This window comes from Populus nigra, chromosome 13 (genome assembly GCF_951802175.1).
Source record: "Populus nigra chromosome 13, ddPopNigr1.1, whole genome shotgun sequence".
Classification (NCBI taxonomy): domain Eukaryota; kingdom Viridiplantae; phylum Streptophyta; class Magnoliopsida; order Malpighiales; family Salicaceae; genus Populus; species Populus nigra.
In genome coordinates, this window is record NC_084864.1 from 1,976,393 (window position 1) to 1,991,412 (window position 15,020).

Below are 15,020 nucleotides of genomic sequence, written 5' to 3' on the forward strand. Positions count from 1 at the left end.
TTTAATTTTATATTTTATATGTGATTTAATTTCAAATACACACATATTCTTCATTTAATCTCACATCATTTCTTCTTCTTCTTTTTTAATATAAAATTATCAAATACTTTAAGATCATGTGAGGAGGAGAATTTTTTACACGGAAAGAGAAATTACATGAATGGCAAATGATAACTTAATAATTCTGTCAAATAAGACTATCAAAAGGATCTAATTAAAAACTTATTAATACATTAAGAGTCTAATTGAAAAATGAAACATGTGGGGACTGTCTTAAGATTTTCCTAAAAGTTAATATCCTCAATTTATTTATTTTTATTAAGAAGAAAAGCCAAGATTTTGAAAGATGAAACCCATAAAAACACGGCATTAGCCGACTCTCATCAGTCTTCTCCGCTAAGTAAACGCGAAGAATTTTCTCGCATTTTCCTGCACTTTCTCGCCATCTTTCCCGGAAAATATCCGATCAGGTACACTAAACACCCAAACACTCTCCTTAGAGACTCGAGCTTGCGCTGTATTCTCTTCATTTTCTTTTGGAATTAAAATTTCTGCACTTTAGCTCCTTAATTATGTCTTAATATCTTAATTTCGTCTTTATTTTTGCTAATTAATTGCTAATTGCAGATGCTAAATAAAGAGAGCGAGGACGGAAAGGAGTATTTTCGCAAACTTTCGAGAAAAGAACTTCAAAGTTTGTGTAAGCAATGTAGTTTGCCTGCTAGAAAATCAACTTCCGAAATGGTCGAATCGCTTGCGTTTTACTTTATGGTAATTATTTTATGAGGAATCTCAATTTCTGTTATTAATTTGCTAAATTTGTAGTGTTGAGGACGTAAATTGGAAAATTAGGCAATTTTTTTAGAAGTTTTTTAACTTAATTTTTGTTAATAGCTTGCCAAATTTGTAGTTTTGTTACTATTGTTTGGAATTATCTGTGTGTGTTATGAATATATGGTATGTAATTGATATGAGTTGTTTAGGAAGAAAGATTTGTAGTTTTGTTAATATTGTTTGGAATTATCTGTGTGTTTTATGAATATATGGTATGTAATTGATATGAGTTGTTTTGGAAGAAAGTTTTTGGAGTAAATGCTAGTTTTGGTTGGCATTGAAGCGCGGTTTGTTCTCGAAGAAGTATGATTCGGTTTCTTTAGTATGTTGTAGAAAATGTTTTTCGAGGTTTTTGAACTTATCGGCATGCTTTATTTGCCAAATTCGTAGTTTTTGTTTTATTTGAAACCATCCACGTGTTTTATGAATGGTTGGTATGTTAATTTGCTATGAGCTTTTTGAGGAGAGACTTTGAAGTACTTACTAGTTTTTGTTAAATAATGAATTTTGGATCTGATTCGATTGAGTGCAGTTCATTCTTGAAGAAGTTACCATTTTGTTTTTTAATATGTTTTAGAAATTGCTTTTTTGTTATTTTTGAACTTATTCATGAGTTTTATATGTATTTGAGGAGGTAGTTGTGAAAATTAGGCAAGTTTTAGTATTGTTTTGCATGGTATGCTAATGGCATGAGGGTTTGAATTTTTGTTCTTTTTTCCGCACACAGACAGATTTTGAGTTCTGCATTTGTTTTGATATCAGTTAAAATGTTTTTGCTTGTTAAGTACACTGAAACACTGATGCCTTGACATATTTGCAGAGGAAGGGTTTGAGTTTGGTATCATCTAGCACAAGCATAGGTGGGGTTCAAAATGCTTTACTTCATACGTCTTCGATGCCACCATTGCAGCCTAAGCCTGCATTAAATTCTATACAAGGTTTGTGCCTTTGCAAACCACCATACTGTGATTCTAATTTCATTGAATTTAGTATTATATTTCTGATTGTAGATTGAGTTTCTATCAAATTGATATAGATTCTTATGAAAACTGATCATTATTTCTGTTTCAGATGGTTTTGAACTCGGATCTTGTCCCGGAGAGGAGATTAACAAAGGGAATAGAAATTTCAAATACAATAAATCGGGAAGTTTTATTGGGCCTGGAGCTTATAATAAGGTGTGTTTATTTTTTTCTTTTTTTTTCCTGGGTGAAAGTGTTTATTAAGATTTGAATGATTGAAATGCTTCCATATAGACCGTACATGATGCATATTCCTCCTTTTTGATTGACTCAAGATGGGTCTTAAATTTCGCATGTGTTAATCAACATGGGAGATGTTAGAGGCCGATATCAAAGGAATCTCTTGATTTTAAGACTTTTTATCTGCATTACAAGTGCTGCAAAATCTGATTTCCTGCTTGTTAATTTTGTTTTCCTTACATATCCACAGGAAATCTTTGGTGGCTTAATTAATGATTTTCGAGAGGTATCTCCATCTCAGTTTTTTTCTGAATATGCTGGGAGTCATGTCAACCATAATAAGCCCCAATTAAGCCTTGGTGGCAGGGTAGAAGATTCGCCCCCATTTCATGGTACAGATGTAAATACTATAGCCAGTTCTGAAGAGAATGCCCAGCCTTCTATGAAAACTACTGCAAATGTCCCAGCATCTTTTGAATTTCATGTCAGTTCGGAAGAGGGAATTAAACTTTGTGTTGATCTGAATTCAAGCCCATCAGAGTGGATTAAGAAATATAAAAATCAAGTTTCTTTGTGCGACAATGTGGTTAATACCAAGTCTCGGAGTCTTTATCAAGAGCTTGGGTGTATTGGAGAGAGTAATAAGAAAATGAAAAGTTCTGTTCTTCAGAATATGGATTCTGACCAAATCAGGGATGACTTTGTGCAAACTGATCCTTCTCCAAGTTCAGTTGCAGGAAAAAATATTAATGTGAGTAATGGTCATCCAGTTGGAGGTAATAATTCCCTAATCTCATCACCCATAATACCTTGTGGTGTAGTTGTAGATGTTACGCAATCCTTGGAGGCGGATCCAGGACTTGCCTCAGCCGAACCCAGTTCTGATGGGCAGAACCAGAAAACTTCGAACACTGAATCCTGTAGCAAAAAGGAGAGCATCGCTGCCCCTGATTCAGATATCACTGACACTACGTTAGAAAAGACAGCCTGCAATTTTGCTGTAAACTCCATCTCCAACGGTTCTGTAGATTGTATTGCATTGATGCATCAGAGTTCAAAGCGTGATGATGAAGTTTGTGAGAATTCAACCCAGCAGAACAGTTGTAATCTTGAGAATGCTAGTGTTGTATTCCCTGGATGCTTTATGGAGATGCAGTTATCAGAAACTGGAAATTATCCCAAAGATGCATCATGTTTACCTCATAAAAATGGCAAATTCTTGGATCCATATAATTCAAAGCACAATAAAGGATCTGAGCAGGATGGATTAGCCAATTCAAGTGAGAACAATCGTTGCGATAACCAGGTGCCCGCATGCTCCGAAGAGCAGGTTATACCTTTTCTCGTCTACTTTGGGTGAACATACTATGTTGCATTTTCATGGTTTTTCTTGACATCTACTATATCTAGATTTGAAAGTGTGGCATCATGAGGCAATGTTACGAGGCTGAAGTTATTTCAAATTATCAAATAGTTATGGATGGGAGTTTCATCTGCCTCACTGTCAAATCTAAAATTATATTGTCACTGTAGAGACCCTTTGTTTCTTTTTGTTTTTCCTGCAGTAAGGTTAGTTCTTAGGAGAATTTGGAAGTATGGGTGGATAGCAAAATGGTTTTCCAGCCTCTTTATCTACCAAAAGAAAAGAACATGGTTTTGCAATATCTCATCCTGTGATTTTGATGATTGTAGATGATCCTTGGGTAAAGTTCTGACTAATTCAAATGTCAGTGAATTTTCCAATACTATTATGTAAAATAGCTTTAGTTCTGACTATTGCTTGTGAGTTGTCCACATCCACTATTTTGTTGGACAGTTCATTCATTGTAATCCTAATTGTGAGGTGCTCTATATCGGCTAAATATTTTAAAGATTCCATGGTTCAGATGATATTATTGCTTGTCTCACTTAATTTTGCTTTAATCTTTTTTTCTGTTTGTTGCTGAAAGAAATGAGTTAAGGGTAGTTTTATGTGTTCTGCAATTAAAATTTCCCTCTTTTGTTGACAGAACTGTAAAAGTTTTCTACTGTCAATTAGCAAATATTCTCTGATTTATATTGGGAGATTTACAAATTTAATCAGAAGGCAGTTTTGTATATTGACTGCTCTAACTCTCTCATAGCTGGTCTCTTTTTATAAATTGATTACTTGGGCAGAATCTTCTTGGCCCTATTATGCATTCCTCTTATGTGCTGCAGCAGCATGCAAAACTGACTACTATTATGGAACCTTTGTTGAAACAATATTTATTTATTAAAATGCAAAATTTTACTTCTTATCTGTAAGATATCCACATCAATTTTTGGTTTCTGACAAGTATACCCAGTAAAGCTAATGAGTTAAAACCACATTCCACCTTTGCAGGAATGGAGCAATGCTATCAGTGGCAGGGAGAGTTCAGTGTAATTTATTTTTCCTGTAAAAGTCTCCTTTTCTACTGTTTTATATTTATGCTGTTAGCTGATTGTATGCAAATCTGCCTCGTTCAGATGCTCGCAGGTTGATGACTCATTTGGTAAGACTTCTTTGAAGTCTGAAATTCTCAGATCAAGTGAAGAACTCCTTAGAAAGAGGTCACATGTAGACAGGGCGAGTCAAAATGGCTGTGGCAAGCATGACACAATAATTTTAAGAAGCACAAGGCGCTCTGCTGGAAAGGTCCTTCCTAGAAGATCCATGAGGCTAGTCTCTAAGGTTCTCTCTTGATGCATTACTTTGGTCATACTACTAATTACTGCAAATGGACACCTCGTTTAAGTGGATAACTAATCATGACCTAGGCCATACATCTACCTGGTAGACCATGACCTGTATTGGCATCAGAGCTGCTAGTTTTCATGTCTTATGTTCTAGACTTCTAACTTTTTGCCATTGTATTTATCTCGAAATGTTAGTGATTCCCTGCTTTTCTTGCTTTCTTTCTTTTGGTTCCAGTGAGTTCGCGTTCTACATGCTGCCTGCATCGCAACAATTGGATTGATATTATTATTTGGCTGTTTCCAAATTTAGGGTACAGTTTATGGTAAGCACAGCACTCGTTTTACTCTTACTTTCCTTGGATGTGAAACAAGCCGATTCTTCTCTATTGCGAAGCAGTCTCTAATAGAAGATCACGTTTAGAGTTGTCGAAAGCGAATCATGTTATTCTGTAACTGCAGTAGATACGGTCTCCTCTTTAAACGGATCGGTTTCCGGAATCATGCATGCATTCATGTGTTAATGTGCTTGATTGCATACGTTCATTTTTAGTTAAACTGATTAATCTTCCAACTGAGGAAGTTCCACCTAAAATAACATAACACATGCTGAGACCTCCTGACACAGATAAAGGCCCACAAGTTTAAGAACAGAACACTCACATACACATGGCTTAAATCCAGACTGCTGCTCTCTTACCACGAAGTGAATTATATATATGTGATGATGATGATGATTGGCTTTATTCATTCAATACATACGCACATGCCGGCCATGCATGCAGATACATGTATATGTATGCATGGCAATAATTGACTTTAGATTTGTATTAATGGCCCATCTTACTTTCATTAAGTTGCAGATTCAACATTTTTTGGAGATCAGTTCGCACAGGAAAGAAAACTACAGTCTTCAAGGTGGTTAAAGAGCCTTGTAATTTTTCTGCTGCCACAAGAGCAGTCACAAAAGCAATCTGAATACTGAAGTACAAGGTAAATATCAAATTGTTGTTGTTTTTTTTTTTGTAATAATTACCTGTACTGTATTTTTTTTTTCTTGTACGGAATGCCAGATTTGTATATCATCCGGATTTTGTAACCTCCGATTCTTTTATGAATTCGTAAAACAAAATTTCCTGGAGTTTTATTGATCTTTGCCTTGATTTTTCAAAATCTTATGGTATGTTTGTCAAGTGGATTGGATAAAATGGAAGGGACGTAGAAGGAAAAAGGATCGAAAATTACATGCCAAGAAGTATTAGAGAGGGATTTCTCCTCTGTTTTTTTTTTTTTTTTTTTTTTTTTGTTTTCGTTGGGCTTTTATCCTTCTTGCTGAACGAAGGATACACCTCCCTTCATGTCCGATCCTACATCATCAATTCGGCTGCATGATGACCAGTTGGTGAAGGCAGAAGAAAATATGAAGCTCAAAATCCAGTGGGCTTTGCTATGGACAAAATATGAAGCTCAACATAGGTAATGTTTGAGATTTTCCAAGTTGAAAGTAAGCTCCTTCAGCTCTTGAGACTCTCTCATTTAAACTTACTGTTTGTTAGAATCAGCTCCACCAGTGTTTTTAGATGCTCCCTAAGTGTTGACTAAGATATATTAATCATAGTTTATTAAGAAAAAAAAATGTATTCCATTTGGACTGCCTAAGGATCCAAACCCCCAAAAAAATCTTAGTTTATTAAAATATGATGTTTAAGGAGGGGATTAAGGGTGTGTTTGGAAACACAACTAAAATTATGTTTTCTAAAACTTTGAATTATTTTTGTTTAAAATTAATTTTTTTATGTTTTTATATTGTTTTGAAATACTAATGTTAAAAATAATTTTTAAAAAATAAAAATATATATTATTTTAATACATTTCTTAATAAAAAAATATTTTAAACTAGTGAGGGGCCTAATTAAATAAAATTTGAGTCTGAAGATCTAATTGAGAGTTGGAGGATACATTATGGGCTACTGTTTAGTTCATCTACGTCTGAGTCTCTAAGAGATTCCTCGTCAAGAAATTTCAGCATCTGCTCAGTCAGTTCACTTAAATATTTATTTATCCATGGAGTTTATAGTTTATACCCTTCTAATTCCTTGCACATGAAATACTCGTAAAACGGGCATATTATAATAGAAAAAATTGAAAAAAATCACACCCCGTGAAGACTACTAAATATAGATTATGACCTTGAAGTTTCTGACCACCGCAACATATTTTATTTTTTATGATCCATCACAGAAAATCATAAATATTCTAACAAATAATTAAAAATAATAACAAAAAAAAGACGTATAGCTTCCAAAACAAGTGAAGGCATTGTACCTGGCACGACTATAACTCGGTCATGGTCATGGGCCAGGTTAGGAATTAATTAAAATAATATTATTTTAATTTTTTATATTTAAAATAATATATTTTTAAAAAAACCTAGGTTTTAACTTAATCGATTAAAAATAAAAGTTAACTAATTACATCGATTATCGATTAAGTTATACCAGGTCAACTTCCTAGCCAGATCCCACCCTGATGAGGTCTCTTTTCTTCTTCTTGGACGGTCTACTTCTTAATATATATATATAGCTAATTGTGTGGCTCAAGGTGGGTCATGTAACCGATTATTCAATTTAAAACTCTTCAAATTCTTACATTTTCAGTCAAAGCACACGAATCTATTACCTGTGGCTGCTTCAAAAGCCAGTCTCTCACTTATTTACGCAGTCCAAATCTTTTTCTATGAAAAGATTTTTTCTATAATGATTTGCTAGACGTGTACCCTTGTGTGTAGCTCGTAACATAGGCTCCAGAAAGCTTACTAGGTTTCTTTTGAATAATATTGATTTGATTTTGTAGTAATTATGGGTATTTCAAGTCGATTTATATGTTAATTAAGTTTAAATATATTGTTTTAATCACATTGATATGATATTTTTGTATGAGTTTAGTACATTATATTGGATGCTTATCTCAAAATTCAAATTAAAAAAAATAAATAAATAAATTTCCTTGATCACCATGTTGATCCATTGGATTTATTTTGCAATGTACCTTATAATAGGTTGCTAGGGTTTGCTAACCTTTCAGATTATGGTATTTGATCCTCCCAACAAGATTAAATATTCTATTAGAAGTAATATAAAATAATAGCTGTTTGAGAAAAAAGATCAAGGCACACAGAATTAAAGGAAGCTAGTAGACAGAAGAAAACCATAGAAAAGTCTGCAGCTAAACCTATATTTTTTTTATATTTACTTATTTATTCTTTAAGATATAAATCTCGGTTTGATCTGGTTCCGGTAACAGATTAAGTGGATCAATTTAGATACATTTAAATCAATTTAAAATAATACCATTTTAAGTTTTTTTTGAAATAAATAAATTAAATAATACAGTATGAAGTTTTATGTTCAGGTGAGATCCTGAATTGATAAATCATTAATTTGACCTGTCTAGCTAGATTTTGACCAAATTACTAATTATAGATAACTCCCATCTAATTTAACATGATATTCAGCTTAGGTCAGATCTTGAATAAATGATGAATTATTATTTTGACTTGTCTAGCCAAGCTTTAAATACGCAGGTAACTTTTTATTTTTTTAATAGAAATTGAATTATTATTTTTTTAATTAAACTGTGAATCTTCCTGCGAACCAAACTCAAAATCAAGCTCAAACCACCAAAACAAGACGAAAGATAGAACAAAGATATGAATTAATAAATGTTCATTCGCTGGCCCCTTTCCTTAGTTCGATGGTATCATGCAAAATCCCCATCTTACGCTCTATGCATATCCCTTGAAATGGGGACTTCTTTGTGTTCTTGTCATATCACATGACCCTATGAATTTCTTTCATATACTAATCTAATTCCAATAATAATAATAATAGATGTGTTTTTGTAATTTCAATTAAATTTCTTTAAATACATAAATGTGTTTTTGTAATCTCAATTAATACATAAATTAATTTGAAAATACTTTTATTAATAATATTAAATTTATCCTTAATCCAATCAAGATATATTATAGATCATAGTCCCTACCCTTATGTCCTAGGATGAGGAGGGGTACATCTCATTAATTCATTTAAAGACTAAACATAGGTACAAGTACTACCCAACCAACTGAATTTAATTTTTAACCTAACCTTCCTAAGGCAACAAAGGGAGGTCTCTAGCTAACCCTAAGACATCTTTAATTTTTTATTTATATTATTTTTTAATATATATAATTATGAATAAAAAAAATTAAATTGAAATATTTTTTTTAATTAATGGGTCAAAAAGAGTTTATTGTACAGTGAAATCTAAAGAAGTTATATATTCCAGTCAAGAGGGTCACCTCTATTTCAGCCGATTGCTAAATGATGGAAACCACTTTTTTTATTATTATTATTGACATGAATCTCCAAACTAGTATACATGCAATTCAATTAATCTCATGAAACCTGAAATTAATGATTATGTAAGTTTCTAGTACCTCTAATGTTTATGACATTTGAAATAGTGATCTCTAAAAAGTAAATTCAAAATCTGACCAGTTAGGTTATACCCTTCAAGATTTATCTTTTTTTAACCTATATTCTCATGAATATTTTTGTTCTTTCAGAAACTTTACGGTGAGAAATTAATTAGTAATCTGGAAAAAAATTTATTGAATCTAATGTGTAAAAATTCAAATCATAAATTTAATGAATTAATTCAGACCAATTTATAATAATGTTATTTTATAATATTTTTTTAAAAAATTAAAACTAAGGGTTGATATATAAATTAAACCGAATTTAATAATTTTTATCCCAAGTACGTTACCAATATATGAAATTTAAATTTGAAATCTAAGTGAGAATTATCAACTTAAACCATAATTCACTGGTCATTAACAAAAAAAATAAAAAAAGGTTTAAGCAGCTATTAATAGCATGCAGGATTTCTTGAATTTGTTTTTCGGACAATCATAACATCTTTATGACGGTTAGTATAATTATGATGATAATCATTGAAAAATCTTTTGGAGGATGCTAATTATAGTGAATTCTTACACATAAAATTCGTAACTCAGCGCAGTATACTCATCGGAGGCCAAAGCCATGCATGAGAACCTATTACCTATCAGAGAAGAAGAAGGTGGTTTTTACACTTTGACTCAAGAAGCGAAAGAGTTGAAAAGAAGAGGTTTGACAAAAGCTATAGAGTGCAGTAAACAAGGCATGAAAAACATCATATATCATTAACTACCTCATTTATTGTCTTCACCTACACCTGCCTGTATTGAGAAGCTGCAGTTTTATGGACATTTATTACTCTCTCTCCCTCTTGCCTGAAACCACAATGCTCCTGTAACCATCATCAACAAACTCATCCCACCTCAAGGTTTTTTTTTTTTATCTTTTCTTGATTAGCATTCTTCAGGAGCCCACATGCAAAAGAGAGAAGCCCTTTTTACTAAAAATGAGGTGGGGTTGAAGGTATACTTGAAAGAAGCTGAGGTTTGGCTCTAAATGTGATCTAATGCAAGTTTCTGGATCCAAAACTTGCAGAAGTCTCTCTTTCAGTTAAAGGGTAAGTTCTTTTCTTAAAGCAGGGAGGTATAGAGATAAAAACCTGGACAAGTTCTTGGATTTTCAGCTTAAGGTGTTGTGTTTGTGAGCTTGTAGTTTGTAGAGGTTCTTGTGTTAAGATAGCCAGTTTTTCTATTCTGGATTTTGGTTGACCATCAGTAGCTTCAAGTATATTTGTGTTGTTCATCGCATTTTCTTCTCCGTTGTTGCTTATGCTTGAGGGTTGTGTGCTGTGGTCTTTGGATGCAAAAAAAGGAGTATGGCTTGGTGTTTAGGTGTTGTTCTTAATGGATTTTTGCATTTCTTTGCTGGTTTATGTTGTGGAACAATGACAGACATCAGAATTTTACATCTTGGTTTAAGAGGCTAGCTAACATGCAAGTCCTACTCAATGAAGTCCCTGTCTACCTGTAGTGTTGGTGGTTAACTATCAAAAAAACATCAGGTTGGTGGCCTTTCATATCTATATATCTTGGGGTTTGGCTGGTGTGATGGGGAATTGGAGCCATTCTGTTGGAGATTTCCTTATTAGGGTCTTGATGACTAGCAAATGGAATTGTGGATTTGTGGTTCAATTTGTGGTTCTATCAGATTTATGGTGGCTAGTCTCAGGTTTAGGCTCCATGTCTTCCATTGCCATTTCTTATGGTGAGAAAGGTCCTGCCTTTTGTGGTATAAAATCAGATGGGTCTCATCTTGTGAATTGTTATGGTTCAAATTCAGCTATAATCCTTGAAACTCCAGCTTATTTTCCTTTCATTGGTCTAACTGCTGGAGATGGCTTTGTTTGTGGGCTTCTGTTGGAATCTAACCGACCGTATTGTTGGGGAAGTAGTGGCTATCTTCGACCAGGTGTGCCTCAGCCTATGATGGAAGAGGCTGAGTATGTTGAAATCAGTGCTGGTGATTACCACTTATGTGGTTTGAGAAAGCCTTTAACAGGCAGGCGTAGAAACCTTTCTCTTATTGACTGTTGGGGTTACAACATGACAAGGAACCATGTGTTTGATGGGCAGATTCAATCAATCTCAGCTGGTTCTGACTTTAATTGTGGATTGTTTTCTGAGAATAGGACTGTTTTCTGCTGGGGTGATCAGGCTAGTAGCCGTGTAATCAGCTTGATTCCTCAAGAAAAGAGATTTCAAAAGATTGCAGCTGGTGGATATCATGTTTGTGGGATTCTAGAGGGGGTGAATTCAAGAGCCTTCTGTTGGGGAACGAGCTTGGACCTTGAAGAAGAGATTTCTGTGATATCAGCAGCATATTTGAATCAAGGAAATGTTGATTTGCCTCCGAGTGATCCTATGCTGTCTGTTGTTGGAGGAAAGTTCCACGCTTGTGGAATCAAGAGCTATAACCGCGAGGTGATTTGTTGGGGCTATATTGTAAAGCCAAGCACTCCGACTCCTACTGGCATTAAGGTCTACGAAATAGCTGCTGGAAATTACTTCACTTGTGGAATTCTTGCCGAGAAATCTCTCCTACCTGTTTGTTGGGGTCTTGGGTTCCCTAGCTCTCTTCCCCTAGCTGTTTCACCTGGACTCTGCAAAACTACTCCTTGCCCTCCCGGTTCCTATGAATTTGTTGGTGCCAGCACACCGTGCACATCTCCAGGCTCTCGTGCTTGCTTGTCTTGCAGTAATGGTTGTCCTGCTGAAATGTACCAGAAAACCAAATGCACTTCGAAATCAGATCGTCAGTGTGATTATAATTGTTCCAGTTGTTATTCATCAGAATGCTTCTCAAACTGTTCTTCTTTATATTCCAATAATGCTAAAGAAAAGAACAGGTTTTGGTCATTGCAATTGCCGGTCATTATTGCGGAGATTGGCTTTGCTATGTTCTTGGTGGTGGTTGTGACGACAACTGCTATTTTGTATGTTCGCTATAGGTTGAGGAACTGTCAATGCTCGGCAAAACAATCAAAGACCAAGAAAAACAGTGGTAGCGGTTCTTCAGTTTCTAAAGATAACGGAAGAATCCGCCCCGACATGGATGAGATCAAGTTAAGGAGGGCACAGATGTTCACTTATGAGGAACTTGAGAAGGCCACCAGCGGATTCAAGGAAGAATCCCTAGTGGGAAAAGGAAGTTTCTCGTGTGTTTATAAGGGGGTTTTAAGGAATGGGACACTTGTTGCAGTGAAAAAGGCAATAGTGTGTTCTGATAAGCAGAAAAACTCGAAAGAATTCCACACTGAGCTTGATCTGCTATCAAGACTAAACCATGCTCATCTGCTCAACTTGCTTGGCTATTGTGAAGAAGGTGGAGAAAGGCTTCTGGTTTACGAATTCATGGCTCATGGATCCTTGCACCAGCATCTTCATGGAAAGAACCCTGCCTTAAAAGAGCAAATGAATTGGGTTCGAAGGGTTACCATTGCAGTACAAGCAGCTAGGGGAATTGAATACTTGCATGGTTACGCTTGCCCACCCGTAATTCATCGAGACATCAAATCTTCAAACATTCTCATTGATGAAGAACACAACGCCAGAGTGTCTGATTTTGGCCTTTCTTTGTTGGGGCCAGCTAATAGTAGCTCGCCGTTGGCTGAGCTACCTGCAGGAACTCTTGGCTATCTTGATCCTGAGTACTATAGGCTTCACTACCTCACAACCAAATCCGATGTTTATAGCTTTGGCGTGTTGCTCTTGGAAATCCTCAGTGGCCGAAAGGCCATAGATATGCAATACGAAGAAGGAAATATAGTCGAATGGGCAGTTCCCCTGATCAAAGCAGGAGATATATCAGCCATATTGGACCCAGTTTTGAAGCCTCCATCCGATCCTGAAGCTTTGAAAAGGATTGCAAATGTGGCTTGCAAGTGTGTCAGAATGAGGGGGAAGGAAAGGCCATCCATGGATAAAGTAACAACAGCTTTGGAACGTGCCCTTGCACAACTGATGGGCAGTCCAAGTAATGACCAACCAATATTGCCAACCGAAGTTGTTCTTGGAAGCAGTAGATTGCACAAGAAATCTTCTCAAAGATCTTCAAACCGATCAGCGGTCTCAGAAACTGATGTTGTAGAAGGAGAAGACCAAAGGATCGAGTTTCGAGCGCCATCGTGGATAACTTTTCCTAGTGTTACTTCCTCTCAAGGGAGAAAGTCTTCAGCCTCCGATGCAGATGTTGATGGTAAAACCTCAACAAGAAATTTAGGCTATGTTGCAAACGTCGGGGATGGGTTGAGGAGTTTGGAGGAAGAGATTGGACCTGCTTCACCTCAAGAAAGATTGTTCTTGCAGCATAACTTCTGAAATGAGTGCCTGAAACATTTTGATTTCTTGGTTGTGGTTTGTTGGCTTTGCATTTGGTTTCTTGTAGAATGAATTTTTTTTATTAAAAAAAGGGTAATTTTCTGGAACACCAAGTGATTCTACCTCTACCATCAGCATGACAATCACTTCGTTATCTTGCAACTTTCAGCTGGCAATTTATGTATTCATTTCTTACGATTAGATGGTTCTTCATAAGGTTCCGACACTTTCAGAAGGTGCATGTTTTTGTTCATGTTCTATCCATAGGCTGTCTTGCTGCTTCATGCTTCATGAACCGTTCCCTTTCCCTCCTGGAGATTAATATCATGAAATACCAGAGGTTCAATTTGAACCCCAAACAAGACTCAGGCCTCCTGTTCTACAAGAGCATCCCTTAGCTTAATCCCTGTTAGTCAACCTCAGCAAGCTTGAGACTGGCTGCATGTTGAAATATCAAAGCAAATGCTGCCTTTTGACCCATGCATTCATGCAGTTTGATGCCTAGATAGCTAGACATGCAATCAAACATGAATAACAGGAAATACAATTACAGCTAAATGGTTCATGAAAATCATACATAAACAAAACTTTCATGGTCTGAATTGATGTCATAAACGCGTGTATCAATAAAAACAAATGTTTACATATTTCAAGGTGGTAAGGAGTTTCGCTTCCGTATATATTAGTTAATACTTATTGGTTCCAGTACGTATACAAGAGCCCTTATAGCTCAGTGGTAGAGCGTCAGTCTTGTAAACTGAAGGTCCGTAGTTCGATCCTGCGTGAGGGCATTTTCTTTATTTGCCTTAAGTTTTGCATACTCGTAGGGACGTTCATTTCATTATATCTATATTTCATTTATTATTTAACATATAAAGAATTTAATATTCATACTTTATTTATAAATGTATTCCAAGTCAATTCACAATGTTTTTTAAAGTCATGAAATATATTTAAAATCATTATTAGAATCATCAATGATACATGGGGTTAATTTTTTAAAAAAAATCAAAATGATGTTTTTTTAATAAAAAAAATAAAATTCAATGGATTGTAACCAGGTTTTTGACCGGGTCTTACCAGGTCACCGGGTCAGTCAGGTTACACCAGGTTTCTCATTTCCTTATTTTTTTTTCAATCCAGTCCGGTTTCAGTCCTAGAGCAACCCATCAGCCCAGGTTTTAAAACTATAATTTGAATCTTCACCTTTTTCTTTTCTTTGACTCTTGTTTTTTTTTATTAGTTCTAAATAAAAATATATGGAATATATAATTTAAAGCTATAATTGAATCTATAGAAGCATTATGTTATACATTCCTATTAGTATCAACTCTAGAGATATTTTTTTTCACTATCTTTTTACGAGAACCGCCTAAAGTTCTCTAATCTTCACATAGTATCCATTATTTGAGTGCTATTTATTATTTAATATAAAATAACAGTAATAATAATATATTTGAGGTGTG

The 15,020-nt window shown here is 34.9% G+C and overlaps 2 protein-coding genes and 1 non-coding gene across 6 annotated transcripts; all 3 read left to right on the forward strand.

Annotated features, from left to right (window-relative positions):
- Positions 1-330: 330 nt before the first annotated feature.
- LOC133671722 (uncharacterized) lies at positions 331-5,882 on the forward strand. Of its 4 annotated transcripts, none has more exons than XM_062092577.1 (9): positions 331-470; positions 628-771; positions 1,655-1,772; positions 1,906-2,012; positions 2,287-3,366; positions 4,402-4,439; positions 4,527-4,731; positions 4,972-5,059; positions 5,591-5,882. In XM_062092577.1, exons 2-8 carry the CDS (start codon positions 628-630, stop codon positions 4,972-4,974), a joined length of 1,695 nt encoding a protein of 564 aa, XP_061948561.1. In that variant the 5' UTR covers positions 331-470; the 3' UTR covers positions 4,975-5,059; positions 5,591-5,882. The 4 variants fall into 4 exon arrangements, with proteins under 4 accessions (XP_061948561.1, XP_061948562.1, XP_061948559.1 ...); XM_062092578.1 differs by having other exon boundaries at positions 5,597-5,882; XM_062092575.1 differs by having other exon boundaries at positions 4,527-4,718.
- Positions 5,883-10,002: 4,120 nt separating this feature from the next.
- Positions 10,003-13,661, forward strand: LOC133670894 (serine/threonine-protein kinase-like protein ACR4). The gene has a single exon (XM_062091491.1). The coding sequence runs from the start codon at positions 10,786-10,788 to the stop codon at positions 13,552-13,554; it is 2,769 nt and encodes a 922-aa protein (XP_061947475.1). The 5' UTR covers positions 10,003-10,785; the 3' UTR covers positions 13,555-13,661.
- A 612-nt stretch (positions 13,662-14,273) lies between these two features.
- Positions 14,274-14,345, forward strand: TRNAT-UGU (transfer RNA threonine (anticodon UGU)). Its single transcript has one exon. It is a non-coding gene; the product is annotated as a tRNA-Thr (tRNA).
- Positions 14,346-15,020: the final 675 nt, after the last annotated feature.